Genomic DNA, 23,378 nt, shown 5'->3' on the forward strand with positions numbered 1-23,378 from the left:
TTCGACTGTACAGCCACATTCAAGTGGAAAATTTTGTAAGGACGTGTCCCAGCATTTAACTGTACCATTTACACACACACACACACACACACACTCACTCACTCTCTCTCTCTCTCTCTCTCTCTCTCGAATACATTATTGAATTTAAACCCTATGATAATGAATGCTAACAGGGAAAAGGTATGAAGACAACAGGCAAACTGAGAAATCCTACATACAAGCTAATAACCGCATATGCACACACCCCCACTTTAAAAAAAAATGGATTCAGAAAAAAGAAACATACAAGCTGACAGGATCCTGTCGGCACTTCTAATTAATAATACTTAAAATTTCTTAATAGCTCATACACATAAATTGCTGACAAGGGTAACACGGAAGAATGGCGAAGTAAGCCAATTTGCTAGATGACGATTTGTTTGGCTTTAGAAAAGGTACAGGCACCAGAGACACAGTTCTGACATTATGGTTGATAATATAATGAGACTTAAAAAGAAACATCAAGACACGTCCATAGGATTTGTAAACCTGAAAAAGTGTTTATAATTTAAAGTGATGCAAGATGTTCGAAAATCTGAGAAAATACAAGAAGATAGAGATAGAGATAGAGATAGAGATAGAGATAGAGAGAGAGAGAGAGAGAGAGAGAGAGACGAGTAATACACAATATGTACAAGAACCAAGAAAGAACAATAAGAGTGTAAGACAAACAACAAAGTGCTAGAATTAAAATGGTGTACAATAGAGATGCAATTCTTTAGCCCTTTTGTTCAATCTATATATCGAATAAGATAATAGAAATAGAATAAAGTTTCAAGGGTAGTATTAAAATTCAGAGTGAAAAGTTATCAATCATAAGATTCACTGATGACACAGTCTTCCTCAGTGAAAGAGAATTAATGGGCCCACTGAATACAATAATCAGTCTAATGAGTAGAAACACAGATTGAAAGTAAACTGAAGAAAGACTAAGGCAATGAGAAGTGGCAGAAATGAGATTAGCATTAAACTTGAAGATCACAATTGAAGGTGACAAAGTAGACAAAGTGAAGGAATCCTGATAGTTTTGAAGCAAAATAACATATCACGAACAAAGCAAAGAAGACATATGGAAGACTAGCAGGCGCCAAGGGAGCACCCCTGGCCAAAAGAAATCTAATGGTACTGAACATATGCCTTAATTTGAAGAAGTAAACTGAACAATTTGCGAAAATAGTAGAGAATTAAGATATGGCACCTGCATAAGTTCTAAAAAACCAGAGGTTGATGAGAGTTTCAATCCTTGGAAATCACAGGAGATACTGAACTCTGTGACCAATCGGAATGACAGGAGTGAAAGCTGCTGGTAACCATAGATTAAACATTTGTTTGTCGATTATGTTACACTTCAACTCCAAGGTATTATAGAAACAGGAAGCTAGAAGTGTAGTACGGATGTCGCAGAGTCACGACTTTCCCTATATCCACACATTATAGTAAACTTACAGTAACTTATTGATGCAACGCTACGCACTTATCTCGTTAATGTGCATATATAACAGATACGGTTCTTACCCTGTATTTCTGTCGTAGCTCCGAATCCGTTTAAAATGAAAAAAATTGTGAGGCCCAGGACCAACACTAACAACGTAATTCCTCGTTGTCGCTTCCAATACACAAATCAATAGCAATCAAGTTAAAACTAACAGTAAAATACGAAAACCAACACTATAAGTAAACACTTCGACGTTCTTGGATGTAATTTATATCACAATTTCTGGAAAAATAGTTGCTTAGTTTTTGAACCCGAAGGCTTGAGCCACTACAGACGTAATGCTTAGATGTTGTTCGCACTTTAATGATGTGGAGTGATACTAGATGTATGCCTTTTAAGACAGTGAAGTATGTGATTCAACAACGATGCCTACTTATGCAACGAAAAGTACACGAATACTTAGAGCTTACGGCGTCAATATGACATTTTCACTATTTCGTGACGAAACACCGCTTATACTCATACGGCACATCAAACAGCAACACACTGCAAAACCACTATACGTATATTAAATAAACAGCAAATTCTAAAAAAATTAAAAAATCGAATTCCGTCAGCTATTTAACCAATCCTGTGTCTGGCTGACAAGTTCATATCACGCTACTTTTTATATGTAGGATCTCTGATTTAGGGGAGTGGTATATGAGTGGCGATACAATAACATTTGCCGAAATCATGGATAAGCAATCGCGTTGCAAGTGGTCGACGGAAGAAACTGAGACTCTGCTTTCCCTCATCGAAGAATTCGACATGATACCTTCGTTATTTTTCCATCGCTGCAATCGTGATACATTTAGACGACTTAGTTCAGAACTGAGCACTCGGTTTGGTATAGACCGAACCAAAGAACAAGTCCGTATACGATGGAAACATATGAAGCACGAATACGTAATGACAAAAAAGACAAACAGCCGACACCATCTCTCAAAAAGCGTGGAACCTATTTTTGACAGACTCGATATTTTAGTGGAGCGAGCGCAAAGAGGACTGATAAGCCACATCGAAAGTGCCACTTTAGGTAAGTGATTTGTTTTATATTGTTATTTATTGTTAACCACTCTTGAAAACGGCGTCGACGTTTGCGTGCACTTGAGATTGTTGTCTGTAACTGGCAGTAGTACGCAGGAATTTTTGTTTTCTTTATTCATCTTGCTAATCAACGCATTCTTCCGATCATATTTAACTGCTTTAGTTATAATGTATACCCGTATGTATATATGCAGTGCTACATTGCTATCGCTGTTTGTTAATGAGATTCGATGTTTTTCTACAAATTTTCAAATTTATTGTACCTCATATCCTAACTGTTTAGTAGCACGTCGATCCTCTAGCTGCGTCAGCTGACAAACGACTATCATAGAAAGTTAGAAACCATTTCCTTATAGAGGAAAGATATGCTACACTAACCGTTTAGGCAACCCGCTAGTGAATCTTTATAACAAAGCTATGTATTTTAAGTATGAATAAATTACGGAGGCGATGCTGCTGTGTTATCTAAGTCATAAACTTGCTCTGTCCTTTTTTTTCTTTTTAAATAACAGAGGCAGAAAAAAATGTTACAACTTGGAAACAAATGCTGGGCTGGATTTTACTTACTAAACTTTCTGTTGCGTTCCCTCACTTACTAGCAATTACTGGATGGTATTTTCATCTTCAACTTTTGTAGTCCTTTCTTCCTCAGTTGCGTGTAATATTACGGTATATTGATAATTTTTTACTTATGGACCGTCTGACACCAACTGAATAAAACACAATTTTAGTGCCATACGCGTTTCGCCTTTATTTTCTGCAAGGCATCATCAGTGGCAGGTTGCGTGACAGTTTCTTACATATTACGCTCCTGTTGCATTTTTGGTGTTGTTCTTCTTCTTATGAACGCCAAGATGCGGTTTTTTCCACATTCCACAGCACTATGCATAGTGCTGTGGAATGTGGAAAAAACCGCAAATTGGCAACAGGAGCGTAATATGTAAGAAACTGTCCACGCAACCTGCGACTGATGATGCCTCACAGAAAATAAAGGCGAAACGCGTATGGCACTAAAATTGTGTTTTATTCAGTTGCTGTTGGATGGTATTTTGTTTAGTCATACAATCTTTAGCATTGGATGCGACGTGACAACGCCGTGTAAAGTTTACAACAATAACAAAGATCTCTTTCTGTAGCCGTCTAAATAGCATTATTTGCCACATCTCACTACTGAATGAATGGACTTGGCGCGAACAGCTACATTTTGTAGCATTGGCGGGGGCATACAGAGGGGGCAGCGAGTCGGCGACATGAATCTACATAGGCTCCCGCCACGGTCAGAGGCACAGACAAGACGCAAAAACTGACGGAAAAAATATGAATTAAAGACGATCTTTAAGAATTAACCGGGAGAGGTATGTATAGTCTCCTATCCCTGATGTTGCTATATTCTGCCTACGAAAAGGAGCCTTTCCTTTGGAGACTGCACCAACACACGCTGTTGTCAGTGTCATTTCTGCAGTATCACCTTGGCCAGGCAGCATTATAAAGAAAAACCTATTACCCAACAAACGTCCATCGCTACCGTGGTTTATTTGGCAACGGTACATTCGGTTCACACAGCTGCCGGACTTCACAGCAGGCTGATGTTCAACAACAAAGTTCTTGCTGCTATTTCGCCACGGTATTGAAGGATCTTAAAGGTTGGCGAGCAGGTGCTGAAACAAATATGCTATTTGACCGAAGGATTTCGATTAGAGCTAGAGGGTCGAAATATTTGATAGAATAATGAGGGAAATGGAAAACATAGCCGGCCGAAGTGGCCGTGCGGTTAAAGGCGCTGCAATCTGGAACCGCAAGACCGCTACGGTCGCAGGTTCGAATCCTGCCTCGGGCATGGATGTTTGTGATGTCCTTAGGTTAGTTAGGTTTAACTAGTTCTAAGTTCTAGGGGACTAATGACCTCAGCAGTTGAGTCCCATAGTGCTCAGAGCCATTTTTTTGGAAAACATACGTGATATACGTGACACCATTTCATCTGGCTTTAATTTCCGGTCGGGAAATGGCTTATATCTCACCGTGAAATGAAATGTCGTGTGGCTAGGGCCTCCCGCCGGGTAGACCAGTCGCCTGGTGGAAGTCTCTTTGGCGACTTGCGTGTTGATGGGGAGGAGATGATAATGAAGACAACACAACACCCAGTTCCTGAGCGGAGAAAATTTCCGACCCTCCCAGGAATCGAACCCGGGCCGCTTGTCATTACATTCCGTCACGTTGACCACTCAGCTACCGAGACGGACATACTTTATCGTGAAAACTATGCAGTTGATATTTGAGCCAAATATAGCAGAAATGCTAACTTAGTGGAAATAATTAATGGATTAGGTGCTTTCAAGTTCCGGATGAAAGAACTGATTAAGAGCGTTGATGTGACTTGCTATTAAAATATTTTGAAATTTTTTTCACAGTTAGGGTTAAGAGATGCGTATCGAAATATCGAGATACCCTCGTAGACATTTAGAATTATGCCAGTAACAGCCGCATTTTGTGAACACAAATTAAATTCATAAAATACTGCTTAAGATCGAGTATGGTTGAAAGAAGAGTATGAAATGTAGCTGTCTTGTTGACAGAATACGACACAGATGCTAAACGTGTCGTAAATGAGATAATGAGTTTTCTTCTCTCAAAGCAGGTAAATGTAAAGGGAAAAGGATATTCTATCGTCCTAATTATTTCTAATTATTAATTTATGCATTGTTAATAAATAAGTTCAGCAAATAAAACCTGTCTTTATCATACATCATACTACAACCAATGCACAATAGCTCACATAATAAGATATGGATTTTTTCGTGTGCAATATTTTTCGTTAATGTCCATTAAGGTAAAATTTTTAGTAATAAGTATTTTATTAAACCTACACATGAAATCATCAGACTTGCTAAATCTATGTAGAAAAACTGCAGGAAGGTAGTTTCACGGGGTTTGGGGGGGGGGGGGGAGGGGGGAGGAGGACGGCTTTAGTGCGCCCGGTGTCCCAATTCGGAAGCCGCGCAAACCTGAACTTTCCACTCTTTTTGAGATTACGTTTACTTTCGTATGTGCAACGTCTTTGTCACGCAGTTCATGGAAAATAATGGTGTCTCTAATCCAGTGGTGGTATCGACGCTACCCTACAGTCAAGCTGGATTTAACTCCTTTTACAGTGACAAGTTACTCACCTACCAGCCCTCACTCACCCCCGCTCCCCTCCTCCCCTATTAACCGTGGACCTTGCTGTTGTGATGGAATGACTTTCGTGCTTCTTCTAAGATACAGAGAGCCGCACCGAAGGTGCAACCACAACGGAGGGATTTCCAGAATAAAATTTTCACTCTGCAGCGGAGTGTGCGCAGACATGGAACTTCCTGGCAGATTAACACTGTGTGCCAGAGACACAAAAACTTAGGACCTTTGCCTTTGGCGGGCAAGTGCTCTACCAACTAAGCTAACCAAGCACGACTCGCGATCCGTCACCACAACTTTACTCGCCCGCGAAAGGCAAAGTCGCAAGTTCGAGTATCGTTCCGGCACAAGTTTTAATCTGCCAGGAAGTTTTAGAGCGGTGACGTACCTGTTGAGAGGCCAGCTAGACGTGTGGTTCCTGAAGAGGGCAACAGCCATTTAATTAGTTGCAGATGATCGACTGATCTTGCCTTGTAACATCAGCAAACATGGCCTCTCCGCGCTGCTACTGCGAAGGGCTGAACACCAGGGAAACTGACAGTCGTTACTTTTCTCTTAGGTAAAATATTCCGGAGGTAAAATAGCCCCTCAGTCGGGTCTCTGGGCGATACTACACAAAAGGATGTCGTCATGAGGAAAAACAAAACCAATCTACGTTTCCGAGTGTGGAATGTCATATTTCTTCCTCGGTGAGGTAGGTTAGAAAATTTTAAAAGGGAAATGAATAGGTTGGACAGTGAGGATTAGTGAACTTCGGTAGCAGGATGAATAGGACTTCTGGCTAGTGGACTAAAGGGTTATAAATACAAAATCCAATGGGGGTGATGCAGGAGTAGGTCTGATAGAGAATAAGAAACTAGGAATGCGGGTAAGGTACTACGAACAGATACTGAAAGCATTATCATAGCCAATATAGACACGAAGCCAACGCCCACCACAATAGTGCAGGTTTATATGCTACCTAGCTCCACAGATGAATAAATTAATAGACTGTATGATCAGATAAAAGAAATTATTTAGATAGTTAAGGGAGAGGAAATATATTTGTGGTGGAAAAAAATCACAGCACCAAGAAGGAACTGTGCGACCTAACGAAAGTAGGTAGGCGTGTTGCTACATCTGACAGATAAGGTCTATTCAAATTTTGCGCCAGCCGCATAAGAGCGTTAATTATCTTTGAGATTGGGCATCGTGAGGTGATGTTAGTCAAGAAGGCCATTAAGGCGACAAAGACGTCGTTATCAACACATCACTAAGTTTGACAAGGTCGTGTAACAGGGCTATGAGGAGCTGGATATTTCTTCTGCAATATTACAGAAAGACTTGGCAGTAATGTGCCCACTGTACGCGACTGCTGGCGCCGTTGGTCACGAGACTGTCAATTCGCAAGAAAAGCGGGCTCTAGACGACCACGTGGGACAGGAAAGACCATCATGTTCGTCATATGGCTGTGACGCATCATACTGCTTCTGCAGCAGCCATTAGAGAAGCAGTTTGCACCGCAATGACACACCGAACTGTTACAAATCGGCTACTTCAAGGGTAGGTACAAACCAGACGCCCTGTAGCGTGCGTTCCACTGACGGCAAATAACGGTCATTTGCGACTTCATTGGTGTCAAGCGAGAGCTCCTTGAAGGCAAGGTGGAGGTCTGTTGTGTTAATTGACGAATGCTGGTCCTGTCACAGTGCCAGTGATAACCGTGTGTTGGTTAGAAAGGGGCCAGTTGAGGACCTGCAACCAACCTGTCAGCAAGCTAGACACGTTGGACCTACACCTGGAGTTATGGTCTGGGGTGCGGTTTCTTATGACAGCGGGAGCACTCTCGTTGTCATCCCAGGTCCCCCGACTGCAAAATTGTACGTCAGTGCCGTGATTCGACCTGTTGTGCTGCCATTCTTGAATAGCGTTCCAGGGGGTGTTTTTCAAGAGCATAACACTCGCCCACATACCGCTGTTGTAATACAACATGCTCTACAAAATGTCGACGTGTTGTCTTGGGCTGGTAGATCACCAGATCCGTCTCAAATCGAGCACGTGTGGGACATCATCGGACGACAACTCCAGCGTCATCCACAACCAGCATTGACCGTTGCTTTACTGACCGACGAAGTGCAACAACAGCCATGGAACTCCATCCCACAAACTGACATTCGGCGCTTGCACAACACAATGCATGCACGTTTACATGGTTGCATTCAACATTCTAGCGGTTACATCGGTTATTAATGTACGACGCGTGTTTTTTTAAGTAAGTAACGCTCTGAAATTAAAAAAAAAAAAAAAAAAAACGTGCTAAGATATCTCAATAATTTTATTTTTACATGAAAGCCTGTACCTTGTCTACGCACTGACGCCATTACAGTCTGATTCTTCCTTGTTTACGTTGTGTACTCAGTGTTTAAGATGCCTCCGATAATCGTGAGTCCCGCCGACTGTGAAGTACGGGCTGTTATACGATTTCTTAGTGGTTGGTTGGTTGGTTTGTTTGGGGAAGGAGACCAGACAGCGAGGTCATCGGACTGGGGAAGGATGGGGAAGGAAGTCGGCCGTGCCCTTTCAAAGGAACCATCCCGGCATTTGCCTGGAGCGATTCAGGCAAATCACGGAAAACCTAAATCAGGATGGCCGGACGCGGGATTGAACCGTCGTCCTTCCGAATGCGAGTCCAGTGTCGATTTCTTAGTGCTAAAGGTCTAAAATCGATCGATATTCATCGTGAGATCTGTGAAGTTTACGGAGAAAACATGAGTTTTGGAATGGTAAGAAAGTGGGTGAGAGCATTTAAAGGTGGCCGCACAAATGTGCATGATGAACAACGGAGTGGGCGTCCTTCGGTCGTTAATGAAAGTTTGGTGCAGGAAGTGGACAACAAGGTGAGAGAAAACAGACACTTTACGAGTTCCTCCTCGCGGGATGACCTTCCTAATGTTTCTCGTAGTGTTTTGTATGGCATTGTGACCGAGCACTTGAATTACCGAAAATAGAGCGCACGTTGGGTACCGAAAATGTTAACGGATGTGCACAAAACCAAACGTTTAGACAGTGGATTGACTTTCCTTGAGCGGTACCACAACGACGGTGATGATTTCTTAAGCCAAATTGTTACGGGCGCCGGCCGCTGTGGCAGAGTGGTTCTAGGCGCTTCAGTCCGGAACCGCGCTGCTGCTACGGTCGCAGGTTCGAATCCTGCCTCGGGCATGGATGTGTCCGATATCCTTAGGTTAGATAGGTTTAAGTAGTTCTAAGTCTAGGGGACTGATGACCTCAGTCCCATAGTGCTTAGAGCCATTTGAACCATTTTTTTTTTTTTTTTTGTTACGGGCGATGAAACATGGGTGGCCTACGTCACACCAGAATCAAAGCAACAGTCCATGGAAGTTGAGCAAGGGCATCGTTTTGCTGCAAGACAATGCCCGTCCGCATGTGGCGAATCAGACCACAGACTCATCACATCTTTTCGATGGGAAACTCTAGATCATCCTCCGTACAGCCCCGATCTTGCGCCCAGTGACTACCATCTGTTCCTGCACCGGAAGAAATACCTGGGCGGTTGCGTCTTCAAGACGATGACAAAAGTCAAAACAGTGGTGATGCAGTGGTTAACGAGTCAGGCGGCAGACTTCTATCAGGAGGGTATTCAAAAACTGGTACAACGTTATTACAAGTGCCTCAATATTGACGGAAATTATGTAGAAAAGTAGATTAAGGTACAGGCTTTCATGTAAAAATAAAATTATTGAGATATCTTAGCACGTCTTTTTTTTTATTTCAAAACGGTACTTACTTAAAAAAAAACACACATCGTACCACCAGCATGTCACATAATTTGCTCTGGCTTATCTGACGCTTACATTAACATGTGATCTTGCAGTGTTAATCACTTAAATATGTTACCTAGACAAATGTATTCCCGAAGTTTCATAACTCTACATTAATTTTTTTAGTGTTGCGATTTTTTTCCGTCAGCGTATAATTGTGATGGGGGACTGGAATTCGCTAGTAGGAAAAGGAAGAGAAAGAAAAATAGTGGGTGAATATGGACTGCAGGGAAGGAATGAAAGAGGAAGCTGCCTGATAGGGTTCTGCACAGAACATAATTTAATCATCGCTGACACTTTGTCTAAGAATCATGAAAGAAGGTTGTATATGGGGAAGAGACCTGGAGATACGGGAATGTTTCAGATTGATTGTACAATGGGAGAAGAGAGATTTTGAACCAGATTTTACACTGTAACGCATTTCATGTGGTGGAAGTGACTCGGACCACAATTTATTGGTTATTAACTGTAGATTAAAACCGAAGAATTTGCAAAATGGTGGGAAACTAAAAGGAGATGGAACCTGGATAAGCTGAAAGAACCAGAGGTTGTCTAGAGTTCCAAAGCGAGCATTAGCAACGATTTATTGAAACAGAGAGAAGGAATGCAGTGGAAGACGAATGTGTTACTTCGAGAAATGAAATAGTGAGGGCAGCAGAGAATAAAGATAAGGCGTAGTAGATATTCTTGGATATCACAGGAGATACTGAATTTAATTGACGACATAAGATAATACAAAAAATGTAACAAACGGAGCAGGCGATAGGAAGTACAATCGTTTAAAAATGATATTGGCTGGATGTCCAAAATGGCTAGAAGGCATATGTAAGAGTATAGTAGCATCTATGACTAGAGGAAAGATAAATACCGCCTATAGGAAAATTAAAGTGGCTTTTGGAGAAAAGAGGAGGAGCTGTATCAATATCAAGACCTCGGATGGAAAACCAATATTAAGGAAAGAAGGGAGAGCTGAAAGGTAGGAGAGGAGCTAAACAATGGAAAGGAACGTGAAGGCAACATTATAGAAAGATAAGAGGATGTAAATGAAGATGAGCTGGAAAATATGATACTGCAACAAGAATTTGACAGAGCACTGAAAGACCGTAGCGGTCGCGCGGCTCCAGAATTAGGGAAGGATGGGGGAGGAAATAGGTCGTTACCTTTCAAAGGAACCATTCCGGCATTTGCCTGAAGCGATTTACGGGAATCACGGAAAATCTAAAACAGGATGGCCGGATGCAGGTTTGAAGAGCTGTCCTCTCGAATACGACTGCGCCACATTTCTCGGTGACCTCGAAGCAAGGCACCTGAAGTAGACGACATTCTATGAAAACTAATGATATCTTTGAGATCCATGACAAAACTATTCCACATGTTGTGCAAGATGTATGACACAGACTTCAAGAAGAATGTAATAATTCCAATCCCGACACATGCGAATGTTACCAAACAGTGAGTTAAATAAGTCATGGTTGCAAAATAATAATACGAATTATGCACAGAAATAGTGATGTGGGCCGGCAAATGCCCAGTGTACAGGACATTTGTAAATGGGTATTTGCTCGGGAACTTGCCCAGAGCAGTTTTAAATGCCCAAAATCTGGACATTTATAAGAAAAGTACTTTTTAAAGTTTCTACTGTTACAATGTATAATATACCAATTAAAAGAAGGGAAAAGGGCGATATTCCTGATATTAAAAGTTAGTAAAGTTTACACTTCTCTTTATTACTAAGAACGAAAGGAAAGAAATATTTTTTCCGTAGTGCAAGTTCACACACACACACACACACACACACACACACACCGTGTTGAACAGCTGTGTAGCGACAAGCCAGTATAAGAAACATTGTTCTTAGGTCGTCACTTTGTAATGCAAGAAACTTTATAATCCGTGTCAGATCTTTGAATATTATTGAAGAATGATTATGGATAACTAAATTATTACTGACTGTATTAAACAGCTGAAATGTGTTTCTTGATAATAAATGTATTCTTAAATGTTAAACAATTTTCAGTGAAAAAAGATATTTATCGTCATATGCACCGATATTTGAGACAGACTATAGTTTGCTGCTCTGTCCTTTCTTTATCTACTTTCGTCTGCCTGCATTGCCTTGGAGATAAACTGAAAACACTGTCACAAAAAAAAGATTTAATAACAAAGAATGACACTGATATCTTTCGATTCCGATTCTAGTCGATTCCCAGAGAATCCGCGAGTCTTGGAATTGTTGAATCGGTACAGTATGTGACACATACCTAACTAAAAATCGTTATGAATGAACTCTTTTCACTTTAATTCCAGGTATTCTGAGTAAATATTAGTGCTATTGCTGTTTTTACAAATAGGTAGTAGATGAAATTTTGAGTGGGTGGCTGGTAATTTCAGGTAGTTCATGCAATTCTGTGGGTTATTTAGTTAACTGGAATTGGGCAACACTGGTCTGATCGTCTGACAGTTATTCAAGTCTATGTAGGTGAGTGAGAAGCAACATAACCTTGTATGTGTGTTATTTACGACGTTATAGATAACAGGCTATTGAGCAGTTGCAAGATGGTTAAGAAAGAAGGACATGTTTGGAGATTTTCAATTTAAAAGGGAAAGGAATATCTTGTAAATATTGTTTTAAGGGATACAAACAGTCACATTCCAACAAAATGGAAAAGCATATCAAAGAGTGTTTCAAGCGCCTTCAGAGTTTGAAAAGCGTGCTTGATTTAGGTTCAGTGACTGTCAACAACCTTTTAATTTTAATTTTATTTTATTTTTTTGCAATTGTATAGTATAAGTAAAAATGATGTCTACAGGCTACCTACTTTATTTCAAAAATTCCTTCAAACTTGAGTGTCGTAATCATTTTGTTTTTTATTCTGTGCTACTCCAAGAATTGACCTCATTAATGATGTAAAAAGTTATGTTTACAGTCCAATTTATTTCTCCTAATAACTCTCCCCTAACTCTCAAACAGCGTTTTCAACTTATTTGCCCAACCACTGAAGAAGCAGTTTGCAAAACATCTTTTCCAATACAATATATCACTTTAAAATTTTTTTATACGCACCACTTATTAATCTGGAAAATGCGTAAATGAATGGACATTTATGAATTTTGGGAATCTGTCTCTAGAGCCTAGGCATTTATCCTGGACATTCGTCCCAACTTCTAAATGCCCAGACATTTTACACCACTATACTGAAATATCGATCAGAAACCAGGTGGCAGTTATGAGTTGAGGGTCATGAAACGGAAGCAGTGGTTAAGAAGGGAGTGAGAGACAAGGATGTAGGCTATCACACATTTTTATATTGAGCAAGCAGTAAATGAAACCAAAGAAAAAATTGGAGTAGGAATTAAAGTTTAGGGAGAAAAAATTAAAACTTTGAGATTTGCGAAGACATTGTATTCCTGGCGGAGGCAACAAAGGACTTGGAAGATCAGTTGAACGAAACGGATAATGCCTTCAAAATAAGCTACAAGATGAACATCAACAAAAGTAAAATAAGGGTAACTGAATGTAGTCGAATTAAATAGGCGATTCTGAGGGGATTAGAGCAGGAAATGAGACACCAAAAGAAGGAGATCAGTATTGCTATTTGGGCAGTAAAATACACTCCTGGAAATGGAAAAAAGAACACATTGACACCGGTGTGTCAGACCCACCATACTTGCTCCGGACACTGCGAGAGGGCTGTACAAGCAATGATCACACGCACGGCACAGCGGACACACCAGGAACCGCGGTGTTGGCCGTCGAATGGCGCTAGCTGCGCAGCATTTGTGCACCGCCGCCGTCAGTGTCAGCCAGTTTGCCGTGGCATACGGAGCTCCATCGCAGTCTTTAACACTGGTAGCATGCCGCGACAGCGTGGACGTGAACCGTATGTGCAGTTGACGGACTTTGAGCGAGGGCGTATAGTGGGCATGCGGGAGGCCGGGTGGACGTACCGCCGAATTGCTCAACACGTGGGGCGTGAGGTCTCCACAGTACATCGATGTTGTCGCCAGTGGTCGGCGGAAGGTGCACGTGCCCGTCGACCTGGGACCGGACCGCAGCGACGCACGGATGCACGCCAAGACCGTAGGATCCTACGCAGTGCCGTAGGGGACCGCACCGCCACTTCCCAGCAAATTAGGGACACTGTTGCTCCTGGGGTATCGGCGAGGACCATTCGCAACCGTCTCCATGAAGCTGGGCTACGGTCCCGCACACCGTTAGGCCGTCTTCCGCTCACGCCCCAACATCGTGCAGCCCGCCTCCAGAGGTGTCGCGACAGGCGTGAATGGAGGGACGAATGGAGACGTGTCGTCTTCAGCGATGAGAGTCGCTTCTGCCTTGGTGCCAATGATGGTCGTATGCGTGTTTGGCGCCGTGCAGGTGAGCGCCACAATCAGGACTGCATACGACCGAGGCACACAGGGCCAACACCCGGCATCATGGTGTGGGGAGCGATCTCCTACACTGGCCGTACACCACTGGTGATCGTCGAGGGGACACTGAATAGTGCGCGGTACATGCAAACCGTCATCGAACCCATCGTTCTACCATTCCTAGACCGGCAAGGGAACTTGCTGTTCCAACAGGACAATGCACGTCCGCATGTATCCCGTGCCACCCAACGTGCTCTAGAAGGTGTAAGTGAACTACCCTGGCCAGCAAGATCTCCGGATCTGTCCCCCATTGAGCATGTTTGGGATTGGATGAAGCGTCGTCTCACGCGGTCTGCACGTCCAGCACGAACGCTGGTCCAACTGAGGCGCCAGGTGGAAATGGCATGGCAAGCCGTTCCACAGGACTACATCCAGCATCTCTACGATCGTCTCCATGGGAGAATAGCAGCCTGCATTGCTGCGAAAGGTGGATATACACTGTACTAGTGCCGACATTGTGCATGCTCTGTTGCCTGTGTCTATGTGCCTGTGGTTCTGTCAGTGTGATCATGTGATGTATCTGACCCCAGGAATGTGTCAATAAAGTTTCCCCTTCCTGGGACAATGAATTCACGGTGTTCTTATTTCAATTTCCAGGAGTGTAACTGATGATGGCTAAAGTAGAGAGGAGATATAAAATGCAGAGTGGAAATGGTAAGAAAAGAGTTTCTGAAGAAGAGAAATTTGTTAACGTCAAATGTAGATAAAAGTGTTAGGAAGTCTTTTCTTTTGTCACGATTAGGTATGACGCTGTAGAAAGACTATGTAAAAGCAAAATATAGTTAATCGCATTTTAGGTATATCTTTTTCACTATTCTGAAGGCTCTCTGGTCTTTCTTTTTCTGCCAGATTCCCAGCATGTTTGCGTTTTCATACTAGAAACTTATGTGCACTGCAGGAATCCGTCTAATGCGTTCTACTGAAACGCACGCGTGAAAAGACCGAAGGAAAATAACCGGAAACAGCATTGCCAACAACTCTAAAGAAAACACAGCAATCTGAGACCAATTGAATGGACATTCCCTTCATAATGTAGTGTTTGACAAGCATTCCAATTCCAGTAACGTAAGCGTGAGTAATTAGATTATATAGGATTGGGAGAATTTTGAAATCTTCGCCTGACTTTTATACAACATGAAAGTACGTATAAGTTAAGGACTCAAGCTATTACTTCAGAACTTTGTGATAATTATTATAAAAACTAAACTTCGCCCGAACAGGTCACGAAGGCCCAACGGTATCGACCGGCTGCCGTGTTATCCTCAGCCCACAGGCGGATATGGAGAGGCATGTGGTCAGCGCACCGCTCTCCCTGCCGTTTTGTCAGTTCACGTGACCGGAGGCGCCACTTGTCAATCAAGTAGCTCCTCAGTTTGCCTCGCAAGGGCTGAGTGCACCCCGCTTGCCATCAGTGCTCGGCAGACTGGATGGTCATCCAACCAAGTGCTAGCCACTGCGGCAAGGCCGTTGGCTGTAATCATTATAATGCAGCCATAAACAGCACTGGTTAAGGAAGCAGTGGCTTCCGACTACAGAACGGCATGTCAACAATGGGAACGAGCTCTCAGTATGCCGAAGATCACACAAGATGGACGCTAGAGGGTCCTGCTCAAAAAAGGGACTGACACTGAGGTGAACAAGAAGTTATGTACAGATGTTCAAATGTTATTGAAGATAAAACATAAATAACATGTAATATTTTCAATGAGATATGGTAACATGTACTCTTACTTTCCCTGCTTTTTTTTGTTTGGAGGGAGGGGGCTGAGGAAGCAATTTTTGTTGTGCCCAGAGCGCCGCCTGAGCAAAATTCTTCTCTGGAGCGAGAGACGGCCATAGCATTTCACACTGTAGTTTACCGAGTAATTTTTAAAGACAATGGCAAGGATAGGATACGCCCATCCGTAATCACTCTGTCCTTATTTGAGCTGGGACCATTTTCTCTGTGATCCAGACGTCTTAAGAATCGAGCAATTCTCAGTGATGAGCCTCACACGTGTTGTGTTTGTATATGTACGTACGAAAAAAAAATCAACGGTTATAGCTACCAAATTACGACATGGACCATTTTTTTAGGGAACTACGAGACATACTCAATAATTAAAGACACTAACTGATATAGAAAAAAATTTATTTTTAGAAAAGAGACTTTCACTACTTCTCAACATAATCCCCACCAACATTAATACATTTGTCTCAAGGATGAACTAGTGTTTATATACCTGATGCAAAGCAGTCTTTACTTGTTGTTTGAGCCACTTTCCCACAAATTCTTTGATCTCCTCGTTGTCGCTGGACTTTTTTCTTACGTAGTGCCTTCTTGAGTGGAGCAAACAAATAAAAAAAACCGAGGGAGCCGAATCTGGACATTAGGATGGATGAGGTAGCACCTCCAAAACCATTTTTTCCAGTGGTCATTTTTCCAACGAGTCAGATGGACGCGTGTTTGAGCGAGCATTGTCGCCTAGCAATATCACTGCTTTTCTTTGAGATCAGCGGTATTTTTTCTCCCAATGCTGGTTTTACTTTGTTCATCAGCATTTGTGAGTAGTAGGCACCGTTTATTTTACGCTGATATCACAAAAGAGGGCATCTTGTCTGAGTAGTGGGCACTGTTTATTTTACGCTGGTCTTCCAACAAGTCACAAAAGAGGCCATCTTGGGCGATCAGTATGAAGGTTTCCGCTAATGCTTGGGTTCTGAATTTCTTTCGGACAGGAGAGCAGGTGTGCTTCAATTGTGTGCTTTGTCGTTTGGGCTCTGGTTTAAAATGGTGAAGCTAAGTTTCATCATACGTCAAAATCTTACTTAGAGAAGTGTCACATACCATTTCATCGCGTTCTTTCAAGTCTGCACACACTTTGAGTCTTATTTCTTTGGGTTGTTGCGTTAACTCCTTCGGGACCTACTTTGCACGTGTTTTGCTGTACTTGAGCTCGTTACTGATGACGTTACGAACTGCAGCAGTACTTACTACAACTGTTTTTGCTGTATGTTCAACTGTAACACGTCGACTTCACGAATAATGTCGCCAATGCTGGTTTCAAGCGATGGAGTCGACACTTTTAACTGCCCAGCAAGGACATGCTTGTCAGTCACTGAGGTTCGCTCGTTTTTGAACTGTTCTACCCACGCCGGCCGAAGTGGCCGTGCGGTTAAAGGCGCTGCAGTCTGGAACCGCAAGACCGCTACGGTCGCAGGTTCGAATCCTGCCTCGGGCATGGATGTCTGTGATGTCCTTAGGTTAGTTAGGTTTAACTAGTTCTAAGTTCTAGGGGACTAATGACTTCAGCAGTTGAGTCCCATAGTGCTCAGAGCCATTTTTTTGTTCTACCCACTTACAAAAATTTATGCGGTTCTTACACCTGTCATCATATTGTAAAATCATTGGAGAAATGGTTATAATCAGTTTTTAACCTTCAAAAAGCACTGAATGTTGTCAACTAATGTGGAAACTTCAAGCGGACACGTCATCGTTGAAGACAATACCGAGATTATAAATAAAAAAAAATTATCCACAACTGTTCTCAGCTAATCTCAGTGATGCAATCCTAAAGTCATAAAAGTACAGAACTCATGGTACAAATTATTTCCTTTTTACATAAATCCATCTCTTTATTTATTGACTGTCACTCGTATGTACGGTTAACTTTCTCTGCGGAATTAGGAGTAATCTTCGAAAAGACCGTTAAAGACATACCATGTGCGGAACTCGATCAAATAGTAAAATAATAATAATAATAAAGCACTGTATACCACTGTCCCGCCGACAGGAGAAGAGATTGCATAAACGCCTGTCCTGCAGAGCCAAATGAAAGCAAACACGTAACTCAAGTACGGTTCGTGTGTTTACATCTGAATTGAAGCCCATCATTCAGTGCTTTGTTGTAGCGATCAGACAACTGGCTTTTGAACCTACTTCTCTTTTGGAATGTATATGATAGTTGAAAAACTTGATATGATAGAGCAGCAGTGCGGTTGTATGCTAGAGTATCTTGATTGCACCATACCTCACAGTCATTCTTAGCAAACACTATCCAAAATTTCAAATACCAGAAGCGTGAAGAAAAATACGCCAACTAAAAAGAGAGCCGTTGATGAGAGAAATGAAACTAACATTTTAGCAGCAGTGACACGCAACCCACGTGACGACGGGGCAGCCGGAACGTGCGAGTGGAACATGCGCCCACTCGATGCCTTTTTTTCTGTTCCAACTTTGCAAATGCGCTTTCATTTCCAACAGCGCAATTAGGCATCCGCATTTTTCCTCGCGTAATTTCCTCGAAATGGAGGCCGTGCGTAATTGTGCATTGCTTGCCGGGTTAGGTGAGAATCTTTTGCGCTGTTTAGCAGACAGTAGGGAAGTGGGCTCATGTGTGTCTTGTTGTGTAGTACGCTGAGGTAATGCTTTAAGGTGATTTATGCGCAATAACGTCTGTTGACTCCAAAGAAAGCACGTTGAAATTTGTAGATGATTACAGAGAAAGAGAAGTCTTCTGAAGATTGATGGAATAAAAATTTGTGAAGCAAACCCATGAACGTCAAGTGTTAGGTGAAAACCTCCGTTCATATGAATGTAAGGAATAAGATAATTCTCGAAATAGGAATACAAAGAAGAAGAAGAAGAAGAAAAAGCCTACAAAATTTATGAAAAGTATGTAGTTACAAAAACTGTGGATGAACAGTAATGCTAAGGCGACTTAATAGCACATCAGTTGAGGAACGTGACACCCGAACAAAAGAAAAGATGGGGTTTGTGTAGCTCTTCAAAAAACTACCAGAAACTGAAATGAAGCACATTGATGATCCAAAAATTCCAAAATTGGAAAATACAACCTCCTTTCTAATGGATTCTGGGGTCTGTGACATTCGCAAATTTGTGGAGTCCGAGATGTTCAACTGTATATAATAATAAAAAATTAAAATTGTGTAAACGGTTTTTTTATAAATAAAATACAAAGGACGTGTTGAAAGCCAATTAACCTTCAAATAACGACTAAGACCCTCCGTTAAGTTTCTCAGTTTCAGGAATAATCACTGTAGTGCTTTGTTTCGAAATGCGAAATAAATAGTTCAAACTGCTATATAAGTCACCGGTTGCCAGCTAACGAAATTTTATTGCAAGCTTTATCGATGTAGTTTTCCAAGTAGAAAATCTAAAATCTCGATATTTTGACTCCTGAAATTTAGAGACAAAACTCCACGGCCATTTGTATTTCTCGTACTTCAGGTATTTAGACACTTTTTTTTATCCACAGTCGCCTTTTGCGTCTTCTATTTCGCAATGAGGCAACGTGTGGACACGAGAATGCGCATGCATGCCTACGTGCGTTCTTTCCACTAATTTTTGTGCATCCGCTTTTGTTGCCGTGCGTCTGCGATTGCACGCGAGTAAAGAGGCATCGTGTGGATACATTTAAAGTACTGCGATATTGCAGTGCCTGTGTCGTTAAGAAGAACGATGCAATGTTTCTTTGGACATCCAACGAAGGAACGCTACATCGTTCCTCTTAACAACACAGGCACTGCAATATCGTATTTATCCGCCGCGACCAGGCAGCGACTTTCAGTTAAAATGTCCTGTACGGGAATTACATAATGAGTGTACGAGTACAGGTTGTGCCGCAGAAACGACGGCATATGGAAGTTTAGGTCTAGACGCGGATCGTGCACGGATATCAAAATCGGTTAAGGCGGCCTCTCATGTAAAGCAGGAAATCAGGGTTTGAGTCCCAGTCGGCACAGATTTTCATTATCGTTATTCCATTATAAAGCTGATAGTTCGTATTTCATCCTTTCCATATTTCGTTCTATCAATAGCTTTGTGATAATCACTTTCGAAATGGGTAGTTCTCCAAATTGCGCCTAGGAAATCGCCAAGTGATTCATTTATGTTTATGGATGAAACATTGTTTACAAACCTTTGGGCATATCAATATTCGCAATATGCACTATTGGTCAGCTGAAAATCCATCCAATCGGAGAGAAGTGGGTAATCCAACGAACCTGATCTCTCAACGCCTGGTGCGGTCTTTTAAAAAATCGCATAAATGTCTGCTGTTTTATCGAGGGATCCCACATCAACCATCGACTGCTCCTAACAGGTGTGCTACCGCAGTTACTGGAAGACATGCCAACGGACTAAAGAAGACCCCTTGGGTACCAACGTGACGGATGTCTACATCTACATCTATATTCAGCTAACGACTGAGAAGTGCATGGCAGAGGGTACGTCCCATTAAACCAGTTATTAGGCTTCTTACCAGTTCCATTCACGTATGGAGCGTGGCAAAAATGAGGGCTTAAATGCCTCTGTGCGTGGAGAAATTAATCTGATCTTATTCTCACGATCCCTATGGAAATGATATGTAGCAGACTTTCTCGGAATATTTTCCGGCCATCTTCAAGAATCTGCCAGTTCAGTTCTTTCAACATCTCAGCGGCACACTCCCGCCGGTCAAACAAACCGGTGACCATTCGTGCTGCTCTTCTCTGTGCACTTTCAGTATCCCCTGCTAGTCCTGAAACTTCCTGGCAGATTAAAACTGTGTGCCGGACCGAGACTCGAATTCGGGATCTTTGCCTTTCGCGGGCAAGTGCTCTACCAACTGAGCTACCCAATTGAGCTACCCAAGCACGACTCACGCTCCGTTCTCACAGCTTTCCTTCTGCCAGTACCTCGTCTCTCGTACTTTTGATAATATGCGTAGGTTTAGTACCAAGTTAAATGCCTTTTGGAAATCGAGAAATACTGCTAGTCCTATTCGGCACGCGTCCCACACGCTTGGCCACCATTCGAGCATGAGTCGCACGACTAACTTGTAAGCAATCTCTTTTGTAGACTGATTAAATTTTCATAGTATTCTACCAATAAACCGAAGTATGCTACATGTTTTACCCACGACTGAATCTATGTGATCATTCGACATCGAGTTCGTACTGTTACACCCAAGTAATTGTACGAGTTTACAGATATCAACGATGACCCACTGATATTATATTCATAGGGTACTATGCTTTTTTCGTTTTGTGAAGCGCAAAATTCTACATTTCTGAACGTTTAAAGCAAGTAGGCAATCATTGCACCAGTTTGAAATCTTGTGAATGATTGACTATATATTTGTTAAGACTGTACTTCGTTGTAGGTGAATCCATCATCTGTGAAACGTCTGAGGTTACTATTAATATTGTCCACAAGATCATTAATATGCAACATGAACAACAACGAACCAAGCACACTTTTTTGGGGTACACCTGAAGTTACTTCCTTTATGCCTCTCCATCCAGAGTAAAATGATGTGTCCTCCCTACCAAAGAATCCGCAGTCTAGTCACATATATAGTCTGATACCCCATATGATCGTACTTTTGATAATAAGGATAGGTGTGGTACTAAGTGAAATGCCTTTTGGAAATCGAAAAATACTTCATCTACCTGACTGCCTTGATCCGCGATTTTCAGTACGTCATATGAGAAAAGTGCCAGTTGGGTTCCACAGGATCTCTGTTTTCAAAATCCATGCTGGTTGGCGTGGAGGAGGTCGTTCTGTTCGAGATACCACATAACGTTTGAGCTCAGAATATGTTCTAAAATTCTGCAACAAATGATTATCAAGGGTATTGGACGGTAGTTTTGTGATCACTTCCGCTTCCTTTTCTGTAGACCGGTGTGATCTGTACTTCCTTCCAGCCACTGGGCACTGTTTTTTGTTCAAGGGAAGATTATAGGTAACCCAAGAGCTAACTTAGGCGTGATGAACTGCGTATAGAATCTGAAAGGAATTCATCGGTCTCTGGGGTTTTATTCAATGTAATGGTTTCACCTATTTTCCAATCCACTGGCACTAATATCTATTTAACTCATATTTTCATTAGTACGAGAATTAAATCGGGGCAGTACTCCTGGGGTTTCCTTTGTAATTGCTAATCACAGTTTCAGTTCCTGTCTCGTCCATGAGTGACTGGACACTAACTTCGCTGCCACTAACAACCTTTACAAACGACACGAATTTCTTTGGGTTTTGTAAAAGATCTTTCAACAATATTCTGCTACGACAGTCACTGAAGGCTTCACGCATTGCTCTCTTGACTGCCAAACGCGTTTCATTCATCTGTCTGTCTGTAGCCCTATGCTTTGTTTCATACATATGTCCCAACCATTCAGATAGTTACAGATTTTCTTAACAGAACAGAAAAATGGCCCACACGGTCACGTGTTAGCAACTCCGTGGTTTAATCTGTGAGGAAAATTAAAGCAAGAAGCTTACAAGTAAACACCAGCAGCTCTTGAAGACATACTATGCCGTATAATACTGGCTTAGGCTGCACCCAGTCCAGATAAAATTCAAAGTGTAGTATCGTCTGCCTAGAACAGCCTTAGGGCATGTATCAGTGATCATGGTGAACAGTTTCAGCATTTGTTATGACAGCCATACGCAAGAACAGCATGTCATTTTGTATTTCCTTCCATATAGTACAGTTGGGCAGAAGCTTGCAGGACGCCTTCACATAACGGCGGAACAGTGGTTTGCAGCGCTGTTGTCTGTATGACGATCCCTGAATTCGTGGTATGGACCCAGAGCCATTTGCAGTTTGTCTATCTAACGATTTCCAGGTACAAAAAAAATTGATTTTCCATATTACGCGTAGGTATTGGCCTAATTTAAAAATTTAAAATGCTATCGTAATCTGTTTATTAAGAGGTATAATATTATGTTGGAAGTTAACACAGTAAGGGAAGTATTATTCTCTTATCAAAAAAGCTAAGCATATAACTGGTTCTCGTATCTTGAAATGAGAGAGATGTCTTATAATGTATTTTTTTTATGATAAGGAATATTGCGCAAAGGAAAACAACACTATATTTTGTTTTGAATCGACTATGAAATGAAAAAGGAACATTATTTGAAAAAAAAAGTTGCAGTGTCCCACAACATCAAAAAATATAAAATGGTGTGTTCAGTTCAGTTCTGACACTCTTGAATGCGACTAGACGTGACCAGTACCAACTCGTTGTAGGCCTCTTGAGACATATTGTCTCACTACTCAGTGGCAGCACGATAACTCGCTCTTTTGGTCAAGCTCCATGCATGCTCTATGCAGTTCATATCCGATGAGCATGCTGGCCAATCCATTCTTCGGATCCCACGCCCTGTCAGATGCGGACACACACTGCGAGCAAGATGAGGTCGGGCGTTATCATCCTATAGAATGAACCCTTCCCCAACAGTCTCTGGAAAACTACTGATTATTGGTCGGAAAATGTTGTTTCCATACACTGCAACAGTCATGTTGCCTTCAATTGCAACGAGTGGTGTGAGGTGGCCATACATGATACCTACCCAGAATACGATTGAGCCACTGGATTTTGATGACGTTCCACAGTCACTGAGGGAT

At 42.0% G+C, this 23,378-nt stretch overlaps 1 protein-coding gene across 1 annotated transcript in view; it reads left to right on the forward strand.

The window, feature by feature from the left end:
* Positions 1-2,173: 2,173 nt before the first annotated feature.
* Positions 2,174-23,378, forward strand: part of LOC126203965 (protein bric-a-brac 1-like) — a 455,035-nt gene continuing 433,830 nt past the window's right edge. The window contains exon 1 of the mRNA XM_049938366.1: positions 2,174-2,552. Coding sequence (XP_049794323.1) covers positions 2,177-2,552 — 376 coding nt within the window. The 5' untranslated portion in view covers positions 2,174-2,176. The remainder of the gene's footprint in view (positions 2,553-23,378) is intronic.

The sequence above is a fragment of the Schistocerca nitens genome, chromosome 9 (assembly GCF_023898315.1).
Source record: "Schistocerca nitens isolate TAMUIC-IGC-003100 chromosome 9, iqSchNite1.1, whole genome shotgun sequence".
NCBI classification, from domain to species: Eukaryota; Metazoa; Arthropoda; class Insecta; order Orthoptera; family Acrididae; genus Schistocerca; species Schistocerca nitens.